Source organism: Ictidomys tridecemlineatus, chromosome 3, assembly GCF_052094955.1.
Source record: "Ictidomys tridecemlineatus isolate mIctTri1 chromosome 3, mIctTri1.hap1, whole genome shotgun sequence".
Taxonomy (NCBI): domain Eukaryota; kingdom Metazoa; phylum Chordata; class Mammalia; order Rodentia; family Sciuridae; genus Ictidomys; species Ictidomys tridecemlineatus.
Window position 1 is genome coordinate 178,254,613 of NC_135479.1, and position 26,400 is coordinate 178,281,012.

The 26,400-nt window shown below is 32.6% G+C and overlaps 1 protein-coding gene across 2 annotated transcripts in view; it reads right to left on the minus strand.

Annotated features, from left to right (window-relative positions):
* The window catches only part of Epha3 (EPH receptor A3), a 336,639-nt gene that overhangs the window by 235,884 nt on the left and 74,355 nt on the right, over nt 1-26,400 (minus strand). For both annotated transcript variants that reach the window (XM_021732341.3, XM_005334163.3), the window contains exon 3: nt 6,960-7,620. In XM_021732341.3, the coding sequence (XP_021588016.1) occupies nt 6,960-7,620 (661 nt within the window). The remainder of the gene's footprint in view (nt 1-6,959; nt 7,621-26,400) is intronic.

Here is a 26,400-nt window from a genome sequence, read left to right on the forward strand (position 1 = left end):
ATTCTAATTCCATGGGAAAATGGTACTAACATTTATAGAACTGCTTTTGATTTTTAACGTTTTTATATTGGTTCACTGCTGTTCATTTAATTTGCTTGTATTCATTATGAGGTACTTAAATGGCTAGAGATGAATTGTTCTACTCCCTAAATTAAGCCATGGTTATATGTCTTCCAAACATGTTTGCAATTAAATTGTCTCTATTGAAAATAATCTTATTTGTAGTAATCATAGCACAAAGATTCATATTTCTTTCTAGTACCAGAAACACACAAATCCATGGTTTAAATGTATACTCTTTATTTTTATACAAATACTCAAAAATAAACTATGATAGTTGAATTCACAAAGCAAATACATTCTGTTACTATGCCTTTCTTTTTATATTTGAAGGAGTTTTTACTTCAATTACTATAAAGATAGTGCACTGATATGATTTGACTGAAGATTTTCAGTAATATCATATAGTAATTCATACAAGCATATTGGCATGTACTTCATACCATTTACTCTGTTTCTCCACTATCTTTATATTATCTAGGTGATTCTTAAGTGTACTTAGTAAAGTACCTAAAATAAAGCAAATAGATGTAGTTGTTTCTACACAGAGTCAAGTACAATGGTTCAACAAATATAGTTGATATTTGTGTATGTATTTCTGAGTCGCATGATTTCTTCAACTCAAGAGGCAAGGATATTATTTATGTATCCCCTCCGACAATCTATGCTAGATTTTTGTATGATAAATATTGAAACATCAATATAGTGTGAAACAATATGGGTTTAATGTTTTATAAATATAGCATTTTAAAAATTTCTTTATAGACATATGTTTCCTAAAATATATTTTCTTAAGTCAGTTTTAACCTGAGAGTCTTATTGAATATGCCTATCTATGAATTCAAGGACACTTTTAAAAAATCAGTGGAAAATACCCATGATATGAAAAATAAAAGAAAATGATTCAAATACTAGAATAACTGCTATTTAGAAGTAGAAAGAGAAAAGCTAACAATAAAATAATAGGAGACTAGCAATCATGATTGATTAGAATATGAAGTTTCTTCAAAAAAGAAAAATTCTGTTTCAAAGAATGAATAATCAATATATGTCTATAAACTTATTAAAGGTATTTTCTCACTCTTAAGTTCTTTAAGAGCTAATGTAAGGAAAAAACTCACAAAACTTAATGAGTGATTTTGTCATATATAAGTGTTTAAACTCAGATTGTACAGAAAGGAAGAGGTAACATACTTCAATGGTGCATCTGATTGACACAATGCATCTGTTTGCCATTTGAAAGTTCTCTTTATTATTATTTACCAGTGGTATGTTTTTTATTAAAATTAATATGATGTTAGAAAAATCATGGGTGTATAACTGCTAAAGCAAACGTGGAAATGGAGAGCTGTCTTTGTAAACTGAGGGAAATTAAAATTAAAAGTCAGAAACCTTTAGTTTTAAGTAACATTTTTATATCTCAATGCAGTCTTTAAAGAATGAGTCAGTGCTTTCAGTGCTTTCAGTATTAGTTGTGTAGATTTAAGGGAAAAGAATGTCAAATATTTCTGCATTTCCAAAAACAGATCTTTGCTATATTATATGTATGGTTATTCATAATTGATTTTTTGTAAGGCAGAAAAAATAACCTTTGTCATAACTTCCTAAAAGAGAAAATGTATCCTTCTAGCTACTTTTAGAGTATTGTTATTCCTTTACTTCAGCTATTCATTAATGACAGTTCATATGAATATGTACTTTACTGTTGCAATTAAATGCAGCCTAATAGTCAAATATGTTCCTTTCAAATCACATAAAACTTACATCTCTATTTCAGGTCTTTCTCAATAGGCTAAGGAATTTAAAGATAAATAATATAACTATGTTTAAACTAAGATGGGCACTCCAAAAATATATAGTTAGTATAGAAGTCTCATAGAAATTGTTCATTGAATAAGGATCTAATTGAAAACTTAGTCAATTAGTCTTCTAGGTTCTAGGCACAATGTTCCTAAGATGGATAGTAGTGGTCTTTTCCCTCAAGGAATTTACACTCTGGCAACAAATGGAAGGAAGTCCTGAATTCATTCAAACATATGAACATCTTACAGAACTAGAAGGTTTTTATGGTTTAAAAATGAGCTGTTCTCAGGAAGCTCATGTGTGAGACGAGACAAAAATGTTCAGGTGAAATGACAGATTATGATATCTTAATCAATGAAGTCCACTTGAATGAATTAACTGGGTGATAACTGTAAGGAGGTAGGGTAGGGCTGGAGGAATAAGGTCATAGGGGCTGTGCCTTAGGGGTTTATATTTTGTCCCATGCACCCTGGACTTTCTCTCTGCTTTCTGGTGATCATGTCCTGAGCAGCTGTCTTCCACCATGCCCTTCCACTTTGATGTTCCTTTTCACTCCAGACCTAAGACAGTGGAGTCTGCCCACCCTCTCCCATGGACTGAATCTCTGAAACAGTGAGGCAATGTAAACTTGACCTCCTCCAAGTTGTTTTCAGGTCCTTTTGCTCACAGCTAGGGAAAGCAACACAAGGATACCAGTGATTATTCATGCAGACTCAGTACTCAGTAGGTGCTGAGAATATTCTGCTTTTCTCTAGCTTCTTTGTCAAAGCAAGAAGAATCCTTAAAACATTCTGTTATGGAAAACTTGACAGCTGCTTTTAGAGTTTCTGAACTGACAGAGAGGTGAGTAGAGAGAGATGGTGGTATCATAAGTCATGAGTAAACCAAACATAATTTTGGACAGTCATCAAGAAGTTTAGATGTCTCCCTACATCATACCAAAACACACTTTTCTATTAAGCTCCTAAAGTAAAAGAACAAGGAATAAAGTTAGCATTCCACAATGAATGTAGAGAGATAAAGCACACAGCAACAGATTCTTCAGTGACATTAATAAGGTATTTGGTGCACTGAGTCTAAACAAAGCTTGTATAAGCAGGAATATTTATAGTAACCTCCTGCTATCTGCCTCAAATGTAATTAATTGGGTATATAAAAAGCCATTAGCATTCTCATTCCTTCTTCACAAACTAAACTGAAGCAGATAACATAATTCATTAGCCGGAATAAAACAGAATAAGGGAAAAAAAGGATCATGTTGTTCCCTTGGAATTAATGCAAAATTTCCCTACACATTTTTCAATCTTAAGAAGAGAAAACTAGTAGAGTTATGCTGGTGTCTAAGATATGGGAAGGGTGAAATAATCAAGTAAAATCTTGATTGTCAGTGACTGAAAGCAAATGGCAGATAATTTAAGTTTACTAAGTCACTTAATATTTAAAAATTTCAATATTTTTAAAAAGAATTTTATTGACTTCCTCTAATAACTACTTAACTTGTTATTGATCACATTGTTACCATCCTGCAAGATCCAGACGTAAGGAACATGGCTCAAATAAGGTTTAAGCTATACGCGTGGTAAATCAAAAGAGATGCCACACTTTCATCTTTTGTTAAATATAAGAAATGACTTACTTAAACAGAAGCTGTACTTAACAAATTATATATTAGAGAAACTTCTACCAATCACAGTCTGATACATTGTTTTTTACCTTTCTTATTAAACTTCATATTTCTCCTTATCAGTTTAAGTTCATAAAGTTATTTTTCACAAACATTTCTAGTTTGCCAAAATTACATTGATAAGTAATCTTCATCTTTCTGGAGTTAACTTTTTCCCTGTTTGCAGTTTTCTTGGCATGCAATTCCTGAATGATTCTCTCCCCCCCTTTACTTTCTCCCTATAAACATTCTTTGAAAGAAAGTTGTACCATTTCCTACTCTTGGCTTACTGTGGCTGTCTTCCCTCACCATACAACAAAAACAAAAAGAAAAGCCAGTAACATAATAAAGCATGTTATATACAAAATTTAAATTTTCATAACTCATCAACTCCTATTCTAATACTTCCTATCCCAATAATGGTAGTAGCTTGTTTTCCAGTTTAAACCATTATTAACCTAGCTTTGCTTAACACATCAGTTTAAAATCTATTCTTCAGGTACAGAGACCAACATATTTTTAAAACACAAACACACATAGACATTTTTGAATTATAAACCCAACTAATATATCATTGACAGAATTCATTGTTTTCTTTCTAATTATCAATACAGGACTTAGCCTATATCAGGGACTTAATAAATATTGAACATTTATATATACAGTCAATGGATACTTTCTAATATTTTTTCTTATTTTAGGAATACTGGCCTGCTGTGAAAGTTCACATTATACAGAGCAGATATATGATTCCATGTTTATAATTCTGGCACTGCAGAAAGCTAGCTTTGTTTTCATTAATTTTTCTAAAACTGACAGATGTATTGTTGAAGAAAATTTTTTTATCAATGTGTTTTATTCTTGTCAAGTAGAAATTGTCACATTTTGTTCATTCAGTTTACTGAAATTTAACTGTCCCAATTACCTGTCTAGATTAGAATTCATAATATTTTGTTATTAAACTGAGAAGATGATCTAGAAATGAAGTTTTTATTGTCTTTAAGATGTTCCTATGGCACAAACTCAGAGGACAGGAATCTGATTGGACCTCAATTCATTTTGAGATTTTTAAGGTAATGATTTAATAAGCAAATTGTAAATCTCATTATATATTTTACCTTCTATAATGTATAAGTTGTATAAGATGGTTAACCTTTCCTACATTAAAACTTTCTGAGAGCAATAACAAAAAGAGTCCAAAATTCTTAACTCAGGAGCTTCCCATAATTAATTATGAATTCCCATGATTAATTTTGAAATCCTGAGAATTAATTGTTTTTTTTCTGCTACAATGACAAGGCACATTGTACCTCTTGTAGAAGATTTATTGGTCTGTCTACAATTAAAATTATTAATGTATCCAACTGTCTTTCATACCAGATTGTGATCTCTTTAAAGATAGATACAATGACTTATTCATCTATATTTCTCCTGTGTCTGGCTTTTGATTACTTTGTAGATACAGATAGTAAGAAATACTGATTCAATTAAATTTACTAGGATGTTTTGCATAAGATGCTGGACAATCCACATATTCAGAATTTACTTGATATCACCCTAGTCTAAGCTTAATCTTTCCCTCAAATGATCTTTTGGCTGGTAATTGCTCCTTCTTAAAAAAAAAAATCTAAAAAGTAAAAAGATGTGACTTAGATAAGGTTATATTAACAGATTTCTTGGCTATTTTGTGACAATTTTTTGTGGCCTCCTTACACTTCAAACTTGAGCTTGTGGGGTTTCCTCTTCCTCACTGAGACTGAATCCTAGGAAGCATATGGGTAATGTGAGACTGAAGCCTTTGGAGCCAAGATGCCTGGTTTCATCTCAACTCCAGGATAAACTTACACATGAAAGGCAAGATGATAAACCTATCACACTTTTGTTTTCATGTTAAAGTGGAGATAGTCATAGTATATCCCTGATAGGTGAACTTTGGAAATAAATGAGGTAGCTTATTGGCATTAATTGGCAATCAGTGCAGTGCTGGCATCTAGCAAGGGATTACTTAATGAATGAAAAAAATATATATTTGAATTCTCCATAAATTACATAAAATGAAGTAGTTATGTATTAAATATTTGTTTGTACAACTTTCCAATTGCTTTTGAAGTAAGTCTTCATGATTTTATTTTTAAAATTAATCTCATAAATAGCTTATAAAACAAGTAAATGCATCATTGAAAAAATACAATTCAAAGTGTAGTATAAAGGTTTATGAATATAAGCAAGTAGTAGCTACTATGTTGTTTCAATTTAAAACCTTTGAAATCAATTTACTGACAATGTATTAATGGTGAATATAATGAGAAGTGTGAGGCAAGAGTGTGCCATTTGTTGATTTGATTTATTCCTACAAACCATGTTCATAGTTCTATGCTATGTTCTGTTTGCATTTGAAATAGGAGAAGTTATATATCAAATATATTCTTCCTCTTTGACATGGCCTTGAGAAAAGTGACTTACTGAATGGCCATGACCTTGACGCGACTTTTAAACTCTATTCCCTTAACAAATTGAAATACAAAGTATTAAAATAGCAAGATTCCAAAAGCTATGTACTAAGGTTCTCTTCTATATTTATACATTTAAAATACAAATAATGTTTTCAGCATCTTCAAGCCTAAAATCTTGCCTAATGATAAATGTCTAGCTTTGAAATTTATGATTTGCTATATCACATCTGATACACATAGTTTTGCATAAAGAAGAACTTTTATTTTATATCAAGTAGAAACTTATTTTTAATAAAAATCAAATTTGATGATAGAGTTCAGCTTCTCTTGTACTATAGTAAATATTAAATATGCATTGCAACTGAGGAGAGACACAGATATTATGCTAGGCAATAAAAAAGGACAAATAATGGAGCAAAATAAACTTTTAAAAATCATACCTCAACTAAAAATAAAAATTGTGCATCAAATACTATTGAATCAGCCCTAGATTTTTAAATATAAATAATTTTCCTTACAGCAATAATGATATAAATACCTATTTGATAGCAATATGTCACTAGGAAAAAAACACATATTTTATTGTGATTAAATAGTTTTACTGTGAGATTAATAAGTATAAATATAGTCCTCAGTATATCTAATTTTGTTGCCTAAAAGACAAATCTTTTTTCTTTTAATTGGTACAGAGTTAGACTACCATATATCATCAAATACGAAAAACTTTGATATAACATAGGACATCCCTAGGGGGTATAGGCCAGCACCACATAATCAAACATGTTAATATTTCTGCACCAACTAGGAATATACACATCAAGATATATATATACAGATAGATATATCTTAGTCTTCAAATAGACTCTACTCATGTTTTGCTGGCAAGTGAACACAGACTGGGTTCATTTCCTCTTGCTATGTTTTAATGAACTCACAGGTAAGAAATACCATCATGAGGGAAAGAGAAGGAAGGCTCTTACCTTGACACATGAAACCTCTTTCTTCATAACCAGCATTGCAGGAGCACTTGCCAATGGGCACAAGCCACTCTCCTTCAGTACTGCAGTACATCCTGGGAGGGTCTTCCTCCTTAGAATTGTTGACACAAGAACCTCTAACCTCCACCAGAGACTGGGAGTCCATAGGTACTGTGTCTGGAAACATAGCCAGATTCTTCACTGTAAATGGGCACTTTTTGAAGTACACTCTCACAGAGACCAAGGCAACACAAGCACCAACATCTTGAAAAGCCAGGTAAAATCCCTTTTTGTTGACAGGACCTACTTCTCTAATCTCAGTGTTGAGTTTAAGAATACGATCCCCAAGATCCATCTGTGTGAAACTTTCGTCAGCTGCAATGGTGTCAATCTTTGTAAATTGATGTTCTCGGAATTTGACCCCATGATCATCATCAGACTCCATGTAGTACAGGTTGAAAGTCTCCTTGCAGGTTCCTAAAACCAGTGGAATGCTATTGCAGTCCCGGAGAGTGAACTTGAGCTCCACATAGATCTTCTGAGCTGAGTTCCTGGGGACCCAGTTTGTCCTCAGCCAATTATTTTGGCTATGATCCATGACATTGCACACCTGATAAGTCCTGATGGGTGTGTAATGTTCATCAACACCACTGATCTCTTCCCACTGAAGAATCAAAGAAAAAGATAGGCAGAGTTAGTGAACTAAGCATAATGAATAATAAATGCAAGACCAGCTCTCAAAGACATCACAGGAACTAGAGAAAATCAGCAGACCCTTCTATATTGCTTATTTTAATTGATGTAGAGCAATTCCATAACTGTCTAGTTTGTATTTTTTTATAATTTACAAGGTTCTATGAATTCAGTGACACAAGTAATTTATAATTTGGATGAACACACTTGAATTGCACTGCACTTTATTGGATATTCAGGAAAAAGTCACTTAGCAATTGATGGAGCCTAGCCAAACATTCAGGATCAAAACTCTCAAAATGAATTGTCTACAGTGACATTATGTTATGGTTTATGGTTTTGTTGTATATTTTTGCTTTTGTTTGTTCAGAAAAAAGCATGGAAAATACATCTTACAAAAGTCCATCATTATTACCCCTGCCCTGTGGCACATGCCTGTAATCCCAGTGACTCTGGAAGCTGAGGCAGGAAGATCACAAGTTCAAGGCCAGCCTCAGCAACTTAGTCATGCTCTAAGAAACTTAGTGAGAACTTGTCTCAAAATTGAAAATAAAAAGGGCTGTGGAAATGGCTCATAAGTAAAGCACCTCTGGGTTCAATCCCCAATACAAAAAAAAAGTTCATTATTATTAATCTTCTCCCAGTATGGGCAAGGTTGTGATAAACTTTAATGTATGAAAAAATGAAGTGAATCTAAATTATGTCATTACTGTGTATCTTCATGCATGACATTTTTAAAGGTATTCAATCATTCCAATGTGTCCATCTTGGGCAAGTTATAAATATGCCTCATTTCTCTGCATGAAAAACTAAAGACACAGTGTAGTGAATATGTCAATTCTTAATGACCTTTATCCACATTGAACATTTACATAGTCAAGAAACATAATTTGGTTTGGTTAGTATTGTTGCAGTAGCTAAAATTATACTCTTGTCTCACTGTAAAAAGACATTAAAAGTTTCAAGATTTCAAAACAGCCAAGAGTGCTTTTTGGGATCCTTATGACAGATTTTGAGAAGCTTTTAATTTAGCATAGTAGTTTTATATGATACTTATGGTCCAAACACTTTTATACCAGTTGTTTTCAACTATTATCCTGTGTCTACATTTTCTTTTTGCCATGTCTTATTTTGCCTACTGCTTCCAGGAAATAATGTCTTTCTCCATTTGAGTCTTCTATGGCTCCCCATCACCTCTTTATATTAGCATCTGCACTTCTTAAAAAACAAAAATGATCCCAACCAATATGTTAATTTTTCTAAAAGTTTGAATAAATTGAGTAAATAATAAGTTCCACTTCTGTCAATCCTATGTTCTTGTCAGTAACACTGTTATTGTTTTGGGGATCTATGTTGGCTCCTCTGTCTTTTATTCTCTTTTTTTATGGTACAACTTCACTGAACTAGGCTTTCTTCTCTTTGCATTTCATATCCATGCCATTCATAGAAAATAATTTTCTATTATACAGTTCTTATTAACTACCCTATGCATTTCAAATTTGATTCAAAATATGTACTAAGGTTAGTTTAATTTTATATGTACTTTCCAATTTTGACCTCTTCATTTACCATGATATGCAGCAGAATAATTTAACCTTTTGGAAAATAAGTAAAATTTGATTTATTCTTCTTATATATGTATAAACCATTTATGGAAGTAAAACAACATAAATTTCTTTATTAGAAAATGCTTTCGTTTTATAGATAAATAAAATCTTTTTAAAGTTTATTATAAATATGTTCCTAATTTTTCTCCCACTATTAATTTTCATCAGCAAAAGCAAATTTTAAAAATATGCTAACTAAATCAATAGCATATAAAGTTTATATACAGTGTTTCTATTTATATATTTAAACAACACATAGGAGTTTCAATCTATGACTTCTAATAAAAAGATGAGATAAAATGTTAATTTATCAAATTGATGAGCATAACAAATAAAGAAACATGGCTTTTATTTGACCTTTAAACTTCATTAAGGGATAAATAAGTTTTCTACGTTATGGTGTTTGAATTATTAAAAATAATTTGTGGATCTCATCAGTGTATAGAACACAATTTAAAAATTTCTAAGTCTCCCAAGCTCTTCTACCAATTTACAAACAAAATAAGTAAAAAATATTTTAATATCCTTTGTTAACTAGGAGTTAGGACAGAAGACAGGCATTTATTTCTTGAGGCAAAAATCGACTCAACTTCATCTTTTAATGTAAGTTCAGTTGAACAAAGTAACAATTGGGACTGTTGTAGGAAAGCCTAGAAATAATATACATGATATAACTGTATCTTATTATAATCAAGAAAAATATTCACATCATATTTTAATAATCACCAATATGATACTTTCAAATATTAAGTCTATAATGCATTTTATAGGAAGGTTTCAGAAGAAATTGTACAAGGAAAGTATTTGATGTAAGGGTTTTTACACTGAGGTACCTACAGTGGTAATGTTACATTCAAATTAAAAATTGAAGTCTAAGTTCTCTATAAGGAAGAAAAGGAAATGAACAGGTTTGGTATTTCAAAATCTCTGGTGTTAAAAGTGAGTGCTTGTGGAGTCATCTCTACATTGGTTTTACAATGGCATCATGAGAACAGAGCTAGCAAAACCTTCAGAGAATAAATGCCTTCTGTGGTCCTCTCACAGAAAATAGATCAAGACACTGGTATATGAAAATAAACCGATTGACTTTACATTTTTAAAGTCAAGATTACCGAGTAAGAATTGATGAGTTTGTATTTTGGCTGATGAATCATTTGCAAATTTCTTCTGCTATAAGTATCATTCTCCCAGACATCAAACAGAGCACATTATGTAGAGATTATCATAATTTGATGTAAGATATGATTTTAATTATGGAGCTCTCATTGTAGTTTAACTTTGGCAAGCTATCACAAGTCCCTGAATGTGGAGGTATAAATTACAAGAAGATAATGCAAACAACACCAGCATGCTTTGCACATAAAAGGTTGCACAGAGCAATTATCACTTCATTAATTTGTAATGAAGACCAAATTGCCTGTAAGTGATTGTGGCTTGCCATCTCTGACCACTTGCAAAACCAGCAAGTCTCTAACACTAGTGTTTGAGGACTAGAGACAGTAGAAATAAAATCCCTAAATGAGCATTTTTTTATTGCTGCAGGAAAACAAAAAAAAAAGTCATTGATTAAAGCTGTTTCTATAGTAGTATGCTTCATAAAATTAAAATTAATCAGATTTACCAAATCTTTCTAGTCTCAGAATTAATATATAATGCTCATAAATTATTAGAGATATGATACTGCTATAATAATTGTTCTAAGGCAGTGAGTGACATGCAATCAATTACATATAGAATTTGACAGTAAAAAGCATCTTTCCCTTTGATTTTCTAATACTTAAAAAAAATCTCCAAGTTTGTCCAAGAATCTTTTTTCTTCTTTTTTTGCATAAGAGGACACAGATTTAGCAAAATCTCAAAAATATTTTTAAAGCTTGAATTTTCTAAAATTAACAATTCTGAGATTTATTTGGCTTCCAAATTCATACTCAAGCATTTCTTATTAGATCACAGGACTAGAACCAAGATCATATATATACATTTTCTTTTTCCAGATTTCCAGATGATTGCAACTACAAGAAACCCATGTATGCAGACTTCTTCTCCTCAGAGAGACATTCTGAAATTGATTTCCAGTAGCATAATCACAAAAATCCTCTGTAAAGTTAGTGGGTGCATACTAAGGAGTCTCTTCATTTATGTGTTCTACAGAGCAAGCAAATTTACTTCTCACTGGACCAAACATATATTTTTGATGGAAATATAAATGTTGAATAATTAATTGGTATCTAACCTATTAACTCTCATTTTTATGTACGTCAATGAAAGTAACTATGGATATGTTATTATTGTTGATATTCATTCTTTTCATGAGTAATAGGTTTAACTAGTTGCAAAGGAAAAGAGTAAAGGGAAGTCCTAGTTACAGTTCCTTTAAAGAGAGAGACACTGCAATACATTTAGTGTTCAGACGAATAGGATAGGAAAATGTGAAGTGAAAACAATAATTTCATGATTTTCCTTTTAAAAGTTACAACCAGTTTCTTATAAATTTGCAGATGATAATAAAAAAGAAAATTATATCACTGATATTCTTCTATTTAGAATATCAGTTTTATATTTCAGTGGTTAATAATATGTGACTTTGTGCTTTATAAAATGCTAATTATAATGAATCTTGTACCTATAGTGATATTAAGATGAGTTATGTTATGACTTTATCCATCCACATTTCACATTCCCATGTTTTTTTCCCCTTATACACAACAACACCCATTGCAGAAATTTAGTGTTCATCTCAGAAACTTGAATATTTACCTGGGAACAACATTTTAAGAATGAAGATGAAAAAATTTCTTAAAGTAAGGATGCCATCTCAAGTTTCAGGTACAGATATGACTACAAAAGTGATTTGTATCTATTCATTCATAATTTTTGTTAGTCCATTCTAGTCTCAAAAATACATCTGCATAGGCACACCATTAACACACATGGGTATTATATAAAATAAAATCATTTAAGTATATGAAACAATTGAGGCACATGAAGAAAATGAACTTCAGAACTTGTTTTGAATTTTGTAGGTGAATGTCAAATTAGACCATTACGTTTGTGGTAAAGTGATCAGGAAGAGAGAAGATATAGACTTGATACTGGAAAGTTAGCATCAATGAAAAGATGTGGTCCAGAGTCTTACTATAGGAATTTCCTGAAGGGACTTTCTTGGTAAGGTAAGGCCAAGATTTTAGTAATTGTGACTGCTATACATTCCCCCACCCACCTTTAACCTCTAAGTATTTGTTTTAGCCAGCTTTTTCACTGGTGTGACTAAAAGACCTGACCAGAACATTTTAGGAGGAAAAGGCTTATTTAGGGGCTGATGGTTTCAGGGGTTTTATGGTCCACAGAAGGCTGGCTCTATTTCTTGGGGCTCAAGGTGAGGCTGAACATCCATGGTGGGAGATTGTGGCAGAGGGAAGCAGCTCATATCCTGATTGGGAAGCAGAGAGACTCCACTGGCCAAATACAAATATATATATCCAAAGCCACGCCCCAATTCTAACCTCCACCAGCCACACCCTATGACTTCAGTTACCATTCAGTTAATCCCTATCAGGGGAATAAATCACTGATTAGGTTAAGACTCTTACAACTCAATCATTTCTTCTCTCAACTTTCTTGTGCTGTCTCACATGTGAACTTCTGTGGGACACCTCACATTCAAACCACAACAGTATTTATCGGATTTTGATAATGGTATTAGAACACAGGAATACAGGAAGGATAACTGACTGATTTTAGTAAACTATACTGAAAAGAGATTAAAAACAAATGAAGAGGTGAAAGGACCAGAGAGTCAGCACACTGGAATAGAATGACACAAGGTTCCTGTTTAGAATCTCAGGAACACTGGACAAGCCATGGTAATTTCTGCAGCAAACCATTTGTAATAGGATGCACGTTATTAAAGATGCAGTGTCTTCAGAAAGCTTGAGTGTACAGGAATCCTCTATGACCCCTTGCCTTGCTTTCTCTATTTCTACATTCCTTTTGATTTTAGTTACTTTTCTCCTAGCTGGGTCTCAGCATTCCTGTATGAGGATTGCAGAGCTGTTTCCACAACTCTTTTGGACAAGTGTTCCATATCTTTAACTACAGTATGCCTAATTCATCTATTTCAGTGATTCTCAATTCTGACTAATGATTAGCCAGAGAGCTTTATAAAATACTGCTTCATAGGGCCTTACCTACACTAGCTGTTTTGTTTTGAAGTTTTCTAGGTAATTCTACCAAACTCTTATGCTGTTTATCAATGCTAGTTATCCCTTGACGAACTGCATCTTTAATAACTGATTTTTAACTTTATTGAGCTCTGTCTGAAGAGGTACTGCAATATCAGCTTCCTTTCCTTCTGGATTCCCACGGGAAGTGCCTAAAATGTCTACCCAACTTTGTAACATAGTTTTCTGCTCATTTCTTATCCCATCTGTTTTTCACTCCAAATTTGCCAAGACCCACACCTGCCCTATAGAGACACCCACCTGAATAACCTCATCTTCTGCCTCCCATAGGAATTGTAAGGTCTCACCATAACAAACCAGGTAAATATAATCAGAGTGTTCTATTTCTAACTAGTGGTAAATGTGAAACATGTGCATCCCACAAACACATAAACAGTGTGTGGGTGGGTTACTTTCAATAACATGTTTCTACTAGCATGAATGAAAGACAGTAAGTTTTAGACATGCTGCTAATTTTGTAGTTTGCTACAGTTTTCTTGTTTCCCACTATGATTTTCTGTGGTGATCTGTCATTTTAAAAATGCATTGAAAATAGCAGTTTTATTCAATTCTGCATGCATGTATCAAATATTTCTATGCATAAAGCCTAAATTAGAAACTGGATAACAAAAAGAAAAAAAATGATTTCTTATTATTCGTAAGTTGATGGTAGAGGAAACTGTCACATAAATCATATGATGACCTCTACTTGAGGAACTGCCAGCAGCTGTTGGGAAAGGAAAGATTATTACCGGATGGAAGGATTCAGAAAGCTTTAAAGAAGAAGAAATTGAAGGAAAGATGGCTAAAACTTCCACAAGTAGGAATATGGGGGAATGAAAAGAGAGAAAAAAATGTGAACAACCCAGGGATATGTCTTAGATGGTGCCCTAAAACACAGGGCACCAGTCAGGGACTCTGAGCAATTAGAGAAGAAAGGCCTGGGAAAATGTGAGCAATACCAACCAACTTGCCCTTACTGATGAATCCCATGGCTAACTCTGGACTAGGAATTTTTACCCCAGAGAAGTAGGAGGAGATCCTCAGAAAGACCACTGTAAAGACACAAATGAGTGTTGTGAAGAACATGACCTTTGTTGAATGAAAAATTACTTGACATTTCCCAAAAGTTTATAAAGGGTTGCACTAATTTTTATGAATGCTTGAAGGATAAATCCATACCTTCAGAGAGTAACACAATTGATGACATTATAAATTTTTGGTTATTAAAACAGTAGAAAGATTCATACTGACAGATGCTGTATCAATAAAAAAATTCAAGGCATATCTATCTATCTAGATACATATAAAAATAAGTGAATTTTTTATAATACTTTATCCTTCTAATTATGTTCTCATTACACTCTATACATCCCCATTCAAGAACATTCATGCATATTTATTGATTAATTGACATGCATCAAGTACTATATTGATATTATAGTAATAAAGAAGATAGAATATCTCTTTTATGAGGAGCATATTGTCTGCCAGTTAAATCCACTGTTATTTTATATAAGACATATGCATTCATTTCTTTATTCATCCTTATTTTTCTCTTACATGATCTCTGGTTTGGATCAGCCATCTTTCCCAAGCATCTGTGCCTAAAAACAAGTTAGAACCCTATAGAGATTTTCTAAAATTAAATGGCATTCAGTGTGCCAAATGCCAAACATATATAATTAACAAAGTACAGAAGTGTGCTTTTGATTTCATAAGACATTAAATTCCAAAAATCAGTATTTTGGAGAGTTATGCCTCAGAGAGTGGCTTTAGTGAATACAAGAACCATGCTATGTTTATTAGAATAAAAAAGGATTGGGAGACAAATTTCTTGAATATGTGCAGCAATATAATTATGATATATTGTTTAATTGATGGGAAAAATAATTTTGTAAGATAAAGGGTCTGAAAGCCTGGAATATGGTAGAGCATTAAAAATGAAAAATGATGGGAAAATTCTTTTTTTTTTATGGGCTTTGATTTTATTTTTTGTATTTTTATTTTTTTATTGTTGGTCATTCAAAACATTACACAGTTCTTAATACATCATATTTCACAGTTTGATTCAAGCAGGTTATGAACTCCCAACTTTACCCCATATACAGATTGATGTATCACATCAGTTACCCTTCCATTGAGTGACATATTGCCTTTCTAGTGTCTGATATATTCTGCTGTCAGTCCTGTTCTCTACTATCCCCCCTCCCCTCCCCTTCCCTCCCCTTTTCAACAATAAGTGCTGGAGAGGATGCGGGGAAAAGGGCACTCTTGTTCATTGCTGGTGGGACTGCAAATTGGTGCAGCCAATTTGGAAAGCAGTATGGAGATTTCTTGGAAAGCTGGGAATGGAACCACCATTTGACCCAGCTATTCCCCTTCTCGGTCTATTCCCTAAAGACTTAAAAAGAGCATGCTACAGGGACACTGCTGCATCGATGTTCATAGCAGCACAATTCATGATAGCAAGATTGTGGAACCAACCTAGATGCCCTTCAATAGATGAATGGATAAAAAAAATGTGGCATTTATACACAATGGAGTATTACTCTGCATTAAGAAACGACAAAATCATAGAATTTGGAGGGAAATGGATGGCATTAGAGCAGATTATGCTAAGTGAAGCTAGTCAATCGTTAAAAAACAAATACCAAATGACCCCTTTGATATAAGGGGAGTAAACAAGGACAGGGTAGGGACGAAGAGCTTGAGAAGAAGATTTACATTAAACAGGGATGAGAGGTGGGAGGGAAAGGGAGTGAGAAGGGAAATCACATGGAAATGGAAGGTGATCCTCAGGGTTATACAAAATGATATATAAGAGGAAAGGAGGGGTAAGACAAGATAATACAAATGGAAGAAATGATTTACAGTAGATGGGAAAATTCTTAAAGACCTACCCAAAAAGGGAAAGTAGCCAAGGCATTGATGTACAATGTAGTTATTATATGCTAAAATATAAAATTTACCATGAGAGACTATATCAAATTTAACACTGTCAAAACTGTTCAATTAAATCTGCTATTTAAAATGATTTTCCCTGTAAGGTAAAGAATGTCAGTATTAAAGGAACGATAAGAGGAGTATAATTTGTAGTATAGAAGATGGATTTTTTTAAAATGATGAAATATCTATTTAGCATGTAAAGGAGATTTCTAATTTTTAAAATATTCTTTTTAAAACTATAACATATTACTGTTTACTGTTACTTGAAAGTTTACTGTATTCTGAAAATTATTTTATCAAAGAAGTCAATATAGCTAAAATATCATAAATAAACCATTATCTGTTCACTAAAAGTTAAAAAGTAAAGGAAGCATTATTAATAGTCACTAGAAATTTACTCACTCTGTCTTCCTGTTCAAATGTAGCCAAATTACTTTACTTTTTATACAATAAATTTCTCTTAAACATTAGGGAGTAGGACAAGGAGACTATCACGTTTCCTATTCTTGGAAAAATGTTCAAGGTGAAATTGCCCAGTAAAAAGGTAATTTCAGAATTCAGTGTAACTGCTTGAAAATAATGGGAGAAAACTCTATGCACATTGGCTTAACCTGTCTAGACTGAAAACGGTGCTAAGATGGACATTTACAGAATTGTTACAAATGGCCAACTACTTCGAAATTAATGCATAGCAGTGACAGCAGTACATTTCATATCAGTTGTGAGATTCATGTAATTTCCTGCTATGATAATGGGTCACAGCCACAGTAATTCATAGCAATTTACAATATACCTGTGGAGCACTCACAGTGACGGAAATGAAATTAACTCCTGTCACCACAGAACATATGTTAAGTTTTATAGATCTTCAGATAGCAAGTTTATTTTGAACAAAATAAGTGTAATTCTTAAGAACATTCCCCTGAAAGTAAGCTGCTTTATACCATCAATTTTAAAGCTATAAAGACCTCCTTTGCTGCTTTTCTCCCACAGGGGTAGCAATCCTGCTTTACATAAACATTTTTAATCTCTTGTCCATTAAATATCTTGGGAACCCAAGATTTTAAGAATTTAAGCTTTGAAGATAACCCTAGAGACCTGTATTTAAAACATAGCTTTGCTACCAATAGCTAGAAGATCTAATAAATTGGGACTTAACTTACCATTTGTAAAATGGAATAAATAATAGTAAACACTATTTAGACATGTGAATAAAAATAGATTGTCCATTTACAATGGTTGTAAGATTGTGTATAACCAAAATTATTATTCTGCTACAGCTGGGTTAACCAAACATGTTATTGGAATACACTGGGAGTTTATTTTACCTCTTATAATACAATAGGGATATACTTTAAAATATTTCCTATTCTTTTTTTCTTTGTCTAGAGTTTCCTTAAATGTATTTAAAGTCATTGCAATTTCTGGCAACTGAAAGTTTGTTTTACTGTTCAGAAATTCAACAAATAACATTCATGACAAAAAACTAACTGAATATTTGCCTACTTTACATTTTTATTATAAAATGAATAATGCTATCTTCTATTTACCAAAAGACTGCTCTTGGAAGTCTAGTAAAAGTTTTGCCAACAGTATAAACAGATGATGGATAAAGAAAATGTGGTATACATACACAATGGAATATTACTCAGCCGTATGAAAGAATGACTTTGGGACATTTGCCCATAAATGTATGGATCTGGAGATTATCATGCTAAGTAAAATAAGCCACCACCACCCCAAAAAGGGCCAAATGTTTTCTCTGATGTGTGGATGCTAACATACAAAAATGGGAGGAGGAGAAGAATAGAGGTTTAATGAATCAAACAAAAGGGAATGAAGGTAAGAGAGCCAATATGAATAGGAAAGAAAGTAGAATGAATCAGACATAACTTTCCTAGTTACATATATGAATACACCACAGTGAATTTCTACATCATGTACAACTCAAGAATGGGATCCTAATTAGAACAAGATATACTCCATGTTTGTAAAAATATGTCAAAATATAATCTACTATCATGGATAATTTTTAAAAAACAAATAAAAGTATACAAGAAAATTTAAAAAAAGACTGGGTATGTGACTCACTGGTTAAGCACTCCTGGGTTCAACCCTGTTACAAAAAAATATAAAGAAGAAATGAAAGGGGCAAGGGAGTAAAGGGAGAAGGGGGAGCTGTCTTTTTTGTTTTGTTTTATTTTCCCAGTAATAACTGCTCGGAAGTTTCTGAAGCCAAGTTTTTCTCTTCCCATCTTCTTTTGGAGAAGATGTTTTTATTTGTATATTATATTTATCTATAATAGTAGGTTCATTGTAACATAATCATACACACATGGAACTTAATTTTCTCCATTTCCCCATTGTCCCCAGTGCTTCCTTTTTCAGTCTCTTTCTCCTTCATCCTATTCCCCTTCCTCTCCTCTAGTGGACTTCCTTTTCTCCCTTTTCAGTGTTTTCTCTCCCTCTCTCCCTGTTTCCTTCCTCTCCTCAACTGGTAGTTCTGTTTCTTGAGAGGAGAAGGGATTTTAAAATAATGGTCCAGGAAGTCTCACCCAAGAAGTTATCTTTAAATAGAGGCTCATGGCAGTGAAAGAATTTATGGATAAATACTTAATAAAGGAATATAGGTACATTAGGAAAGAGCATTCAGAGTAAAGGAAACAGAAGTAAGAAGCCCCAGCATAGGGAATCATCCTGTTGTGTCCTACAAAGAGGGAGGTAAAGACTTTGGTTGAGGTAGAAGAGGAGGCTAGGATTGGAGGGCTTTAGGTCCAGACTCAGAATCTGAGCAGAGGTTTGACAGACTCACTTTTAAAGGAAACTATGGTTGCTATAAAGAATTAGAGAATTGCTAGTTGATTACGTGGATGGTTTGAGCTGTAAGGGAGTTTTTCTTTCTTATTGCTCAAGAGTTTGGGAAATTGCTTTTACAAGGTTTTGCATGGAGTGGAGAAGGAATGGAGGCAGATGAATCAGAGCTGTGGTTAGCTAAGGGAAGGGAAATGGGAGCTCGTGCACTTTGTTCATTATTGATACCTAGCACCCAAGGTGTCTCACATAATTCAAACCTTGATTGAGTAAGTAAATGATTAATTTCTGAATAATAGCTATATTTCAGAAGTAGGACTAGGACATGGAACCTGACTTTTACTTGGAGAAAATTGAGAATCTTACAATGACTCTGAAGTATTAACCCACTGTTTGATAATCATATTGATTATGATTTTGTTCAAGGTAATGGACTTTCTGAGCATTGAATCATTTTATACTTGAATGTCCTGTGCAGCTCTATTGATTCTACTAATGAACAACCAGTTCCACAAATGAGACAAATAACAGTAAGTGTTGGGTGGGGAGGGTCAATAATTTGTCCTAAACAGTTAGCTTGCAAATAGTAGAGATTCAAACTCAGCACTCTTAGATTACAAAGCTTTTCTATTTTTGACTAATATGTCTTTGTGATTTGTAAGTAATTTCATTATCAAGGATGGGTAGCAGAATAGGTGGAAAAAGTCTAGGGAAAAAGAGGGCAGACTTGCTTAATATAGTCACAGTCTGATATGTCAACATAAAACACAAAAATGTTTTCAAAAGTGGAGAAGTTATCCAAAAATCAGGAAAAAAAAGTTGAGAGGAGAAATTTAGATTTTGGAGCCACATAATTAAAGCTTTGGAAATACTTAAGATGATTTTAAAAAGAAAGAAAAAAATGTATTTCAGACTATTTTGAAATGCTTATGAAAAAGAGTAAGATGAGTTGAGGAAATGAGTGGAAATATTATATAAATTGGGCTTTTGAAGTATCCATATTCAAATGTTGCCACATCAAAAACTTTTTCTAGTTAAGCATATTATTTTCTTCTGGAAAAGGAGCAATTACATAGGTGGGAGTGGAACAAAGAAAAACAATTCAGAGACACCAGACAGAGAGAATTCTGAGAACTATGTAGCTGTTATGGAGAACAGTTCAAAATAAAAAGCATGTGGTCTGAGAAGAATGGACAAAAAATTGTTTAATGTTATTTATGTAATAGGATTATAAAGAATGGTTTCTTAGGAAGTAGGAGTTTTTCCAAGAAATCATGGAACTGAGGCAGAAATAACGGAAAAGTGAAGACAGTAATTATGGAGTTTTAAAAACAATTCACTTAATCTTTACCTGCAACAGAGGTGAATTTCTGGTTAAAATATCTTGATTATTAGTGGATTATTGTTGTACCACAACTAGATTTAGTATTAATCTTTTCTGCCTCACGCAGGGTGACTATAGATAACACTAATGGGCTGTGCATTTCAAAAAGAAGAAAACATTTTGAAAGTTTTTTATCATAAAAAAGATAAATGTTTGAGGAGATATGTTTAACTTGATTTAAACATTATACTCTACATGTATCACATGGCATACCATTAATATGTAAAATTTTTATATCTTTTATATGAATCCAAAATAATTTAGTTTAAAACACTTAAAGATGAATGCAATTGAGATTGGAAAAATTATTTAATGTTATTTATGGAACATTTATATAAAAGGTATAAAGGAAAAAAATTAAAAATAAATGTGTGTATTCACAACATTATTCAAAGAAAAGTATTTAGTTCAATGTCAAAATGATTGACAATAGGGGAAAATTTTAATAACAAATTAGAAATTAGGTTAATAAAATTTTAACAGTTGCCTGGCACCCTGGTACATGCCTGTAATCCCAACTCCTTGGGAGTCTGGGGCAGGAGCCTCAGAAGCTTAGTGAGGCCCTAGACAATTCAGTGAGACTGTCTCTAAATAAAATATAAAAAAGGACTGGGGATGTGGCTCAGTGGCTTAATGATTGAGTACTCCTGGGTTCAATTTCTGGAACTAAAAAAATAAAAAAGAAATTTCAATAATTATAATCCCAATAAAAGATGGTATCAATTGAGAAAATTATTTTTAAAGCAATAGTTTAACTTAAAAATAAGTGAATGGAAAAATTATGGTCAAATATTTAAATTGAAAAGTTTTTATTTTATTTTCTTACACTTTAACCAATTTATTTATGTGTGGTATCTAAAATGTTTCCATATTTTATAAATGACAAATATAAACAGAAAGTATTCCAGACAGTATATTATTTTGCAGTTTCACATATTATATTTGTATAAACCACAATTATATGAAATTATTCTATATGAAATAAATAAAAAGTTGCTCAATTATGCATAGAAAAGATTTCAGAGAATATTCATAGATAAATTTAAAGTTTAGGTATTAATACTACCTGTGCCAAAATAAAATTATTTGGAACTACTTCTCTAAATTTCACTTCACATATTACAGCTGATGATTAGTTTCTGTTCTTATCTAATTAGGCTATAGCTGGTATATTTTAAAGTACTTGTTCATGCTAGATGAGGAGCAGAGTGACTCAATATTATTTTACTAAATAATACTGTAAATAAAATAATTATTATTTTACTAAAAAACATTTTACTAAATATTATTGAATCCTTCAGCACATAGAGCCACACTGAATTACAAAAGATTATGGAGTCACACATCAAGAATTGATAGGGACATGATTTGGAATCACACACCCTAACTCACAGACTAAGCTCATTAGTAGTTTGCTTTGATGTGTCTCACATCAAGAATTGATAGGGACATGATTTGGAATCACACACCCTAACTCACAGACTAAGCTCATTAGTAGTTTGCTTTGATGTGTCTCACATTTCCTTATTGTCTTGGTTTATTTGGACTTGGAGGTTTCAAAAGACACTTTGTGCTTCTCTTCTACATATAATACCCAGATTCCTCAGTTTCTAGCTCTAGTGCTTCCTGGTGATTACCCAGTGTTCAAAGACTTCCTTTTTTAAGACCCAACTCAAATGGCATGTCATATGCTAAGAGTTTCTTCCCTTCCCTCCAAGATGAAGTCATTCACTCCTCAGCTGTGCCATTTTTTCAATTCCTAAATATTTCTACTATTGCATGTATCTCCTAGTACCACATTAATTTGTGTATTAGCTGTCCATCACCATAATAAAATACTTGAGAAGATCCCTCTATGAAGAGAAAATGTTAATTCTGCTCATGGTTTGGAGCTTCCAGTCTGTGAGTGTTGGTCCCATTGATTTAGGCCTGTGGTGATGCAGCCCTTACGGGAGGAGGGAGTGGTAGGAAAAAACTACTCATTTCATTGCCAAGAAGCAAGAGAGAACCAGAATGGAAACCATATCCCACAGTCCTCTTTAAGAGCACACCCCACTGACCTAAAGACATCCCACTAGGCCCTACCTCCTGATGGTTCTACCACCCTGAAACTAAGCCTTTAATACATGGGGATTTGGGGGAACATTTCAAATCCAAAATATACCATTTTCATGACCACTTTTCTCCAAAGAGGTTATAATCTCCCTGAAGGCAAAATAATGATCTTTAAGAGTGAAAATTGGCTTTACATCTGCAGAATCAAGTGTAGTGCTTAAAAATGTACATACTTGAGAGAAGGAATTATATAAGGGTATAAATCTTAGAACTTCAGTAATTCAGGATGTAACCATATTTGTAGACAGGATCTATAAAAAAGGTAATTTGATGAAAATGAAGTAATTTTGGAGAGCTGTGGACCTTATAAAAAGAGGAAATTTGGATACAGAATAATATCTAGGGAAGATGTGGAGACACAGGCAGAAACAGACATCTCTGAAGGAAAGTGAGGGACCAAGAACACAGGTTTCTCTCAAGACCCTCAGAAAGAATCAACCCCTGACACCCTGATTGATATCTAATTTGGGAGGAAAACATGTTTGTTGGTTAATCTGTGGTTTGATCTGTGGTATTTTTTTTACAGCAGCTCTAGAAAAAAATATAGCATTTTATCACTTTTATGCACTATTTTAGAAGCTCAGCATTCAAATAAAGATTGTATTTACAGATGCCCATTTTTTGGTTGATATATTATATTGTAAAATATCTGGGTCATCTGTTTTTGTAGATTAGGCTAGCAAACAGAAGAGTTTGAAAATAGTTACAAAAAAGAATTTAAGATCTTTTGTTATAATAAAAGAAAGTATAACATGATTTCAATAAGATATAGAAATTAAGTCAAAGAAGGCAATATGGCCCTTTGGTTACCTGCTCATGAAATTCCTCAAGGCAAGTGCTGAAGTCTCATGCTGCTACCAAAGGAGGATATTAAATGGTGTCACAAAGGAAGAGTCTTAGAGTCCATGTTTCTGCACAGTAAGATCCCTGTTTTCAACTTCAATCGAATTTTTAAATTATGCTTCCCAGTAAAAGTAGCTGAGTTTAAAATTTGTTTCCCATTATAAAATCTGGGTGGAAAACAACAGTGCTGATTAATAAAGTAAGATATATTAATAATTAATTCAGAACATAATGGACAAAGCCAATATCTTATCACTAATCCATTGCTAAATGTAGAGTACTTACAGAAATTTTTCCTAAGAATTGCTAATGTGAGAAAAAATATTGTAAAGCACAAGTTATGTATCAGGGCCACTGCATATGAGGAAATGAAGAACTCAATCAATATGTTATGGGGAGAAGGACATTTCAAAAGAAACATGGCTCAGAAGAGAGCTTAGTTGCTTATTATGGTTTCAATAGTACATTTGGGTTGAAGAATTGGACATTAACACTAATGCAATTAAGGTTTGGACATTAATACTAGAATTTCATTTTATATCAGTCAGAGTCTAAGTTATATTTCTCATGTAGTGTAAGATCAGTCCTCCCTGTTGAGTTCTCTTCATGCTTTTCAGAAAAAATCTCACAAACATTCCCTTATGAAATTTTTACAAACATTCTCCAAGAAGACTCGAATTTGTTTTATTATTATACTCCAGGTGTCAGCATTTTGTCTAGGTACATTCGACTCATTCAAAAGGATTTTTTGAGGCTCTATTATGAAACAAACACTAGCCAAGACTAGGAATAGTACAAATTAAAAAACACAAACAGCAAATTCCCAAGCTCCATGGACCTGTGTTCCAAAAGAAAAGAGGAAACAGTCTTCAGTGAAGAGTGAAGGAAGAGGAAGGCACAGTACAGTCACAGGTCAATATTCTGATAAATTGTCATGGGTGAGATCTCAATAAGATGCAGAAGAAAAGTATTTATCAAAATGGGAAGAGTAACTGCAGGAGGAGTATACTTGGAGAAAGAATACCAAGGTATTTTGAATACAATAGTTATGTATGCCTCCTAAATATCCAAATGAAATGACAAGAAGCAGTTGTCTTCAAGAATATGAAATTCAGGTGCACAATGAAATCAAACATATAAAAGAGGAGCTATCAAAAGATAAATGATGATATTATGTAGGAAATTACTGAAGAGAGAATAAAAAAATGGAAGAAGCTTCTGGAATTTTCCATTGATTAACATCAAGAATACTGGGAGAATCTAGCAAAGCAACCTTAGAAGAAAGGATTAGTAAAGCAGGAAAACTATACAAATACTGCCAATAAATGAAGAAGTTTCTAGAAGGAGAAGGTAAGGTAACGATAGCTTTGTCAAGTGTTCCTACCAAATTGAGAAAGGTGACATTGACTGAAGACTGAGCCACTGCATTTGGCCATGTGGATAACACCAATATGCCTATTAGGAAATGAGTTTCCCTCTGTTTACTCTGTCTGCCCACGCTCTATTTTCATTTTCAGTAACATTTTTATTGAGGAAGAATTATGTGGATACTAAATGGAGAACTATACATAAGAATAAATCCATTAATTTTATAATATAAATCATTCAATTATATATATATACATATATATGTATATATATATATTGCAAAATAAATGAAAGCAAAATGCCGCATATTAATGGCTTCCTTCTTAATCATAATAGAGTAACCTCTTTCATATTACCCATTAAAATGTTATATTTCTTCCATTCACTTCATTTTATTTAGGATATGCTAGCTATGAGACATATATATGTATATATCAACAAATATTTTCTGTGATAATAAATTACTTCTAGGAAGAGAGATGGTTAATCAAATGAGATTTTCTAGTGTCATTTGGATATTTACCAATTTAAGTTTATTATTCAATTTAAATTAATTAACACTTCTTATATTGTAACTGTGGGAGTCACTTTCCAAACATTATCTGTGTTAGTACAATGAATATGTTATAAATTTATTTATTATACACTAAGTATGTTTCACATATATTTGGTTTTGAGACACTAATTTAATGCAATAACATGAAAAATGGCTTTCATTTAGTGATTCAACAAAGGGCATGTACATGAAAATTTGATAAAGATAAAAATTAAAGTATGTAGATTGTGAGACAGTAAATTCACCATAAAAACTAAGAATGTAAACTTCATAATATTTTTAAGTTCAAAACACTTTTGTGGTTAACATAAATCTGAGAAAAAAAGAATTGAATTTTATTAGAAGAGGAAAAATAGAGCAGCAATTATTTCACATGGCATAACTCAGGTCTTACAAATGGGGAAAGGGAAAATTAAGGATTAAAAACATAGCTCAGGTAACAAAATTTCAACAAATTCAATAAACAGGTGCATAGCGTATCATTCCCTTGGTTTAATAAGTCTTTGAAATACTATATTCTACACAATGGAATTTCCTATAGAATTCCCGACTCACAACATGTTTTTCTATTGTCGTTTACCTAAATACTGAATACACTGTGGAATCAGTACCACTAAGCTGAATGAAACTGTAAAAAGCACCAGCTGGTTGTATTCAAAATGGCACTTGTCCAGGTCTCAAATGTCTTATTTATATACAATGGAATTCTGCCAGCTGTTTAATATTGAGGGCTAATAAATGTAATTGGCAGTACTACACAAGCACAACTAACAAATATCAGAAAATACTTTTCAATGTGAAGTTTGACTTGTTCTCATTTCACATAATTGAATTTGGGACAGTGGAAAATGAGTTTAAAGCAGTTTTGCTTTTGAAATAATAAAAATACATTTTTTAA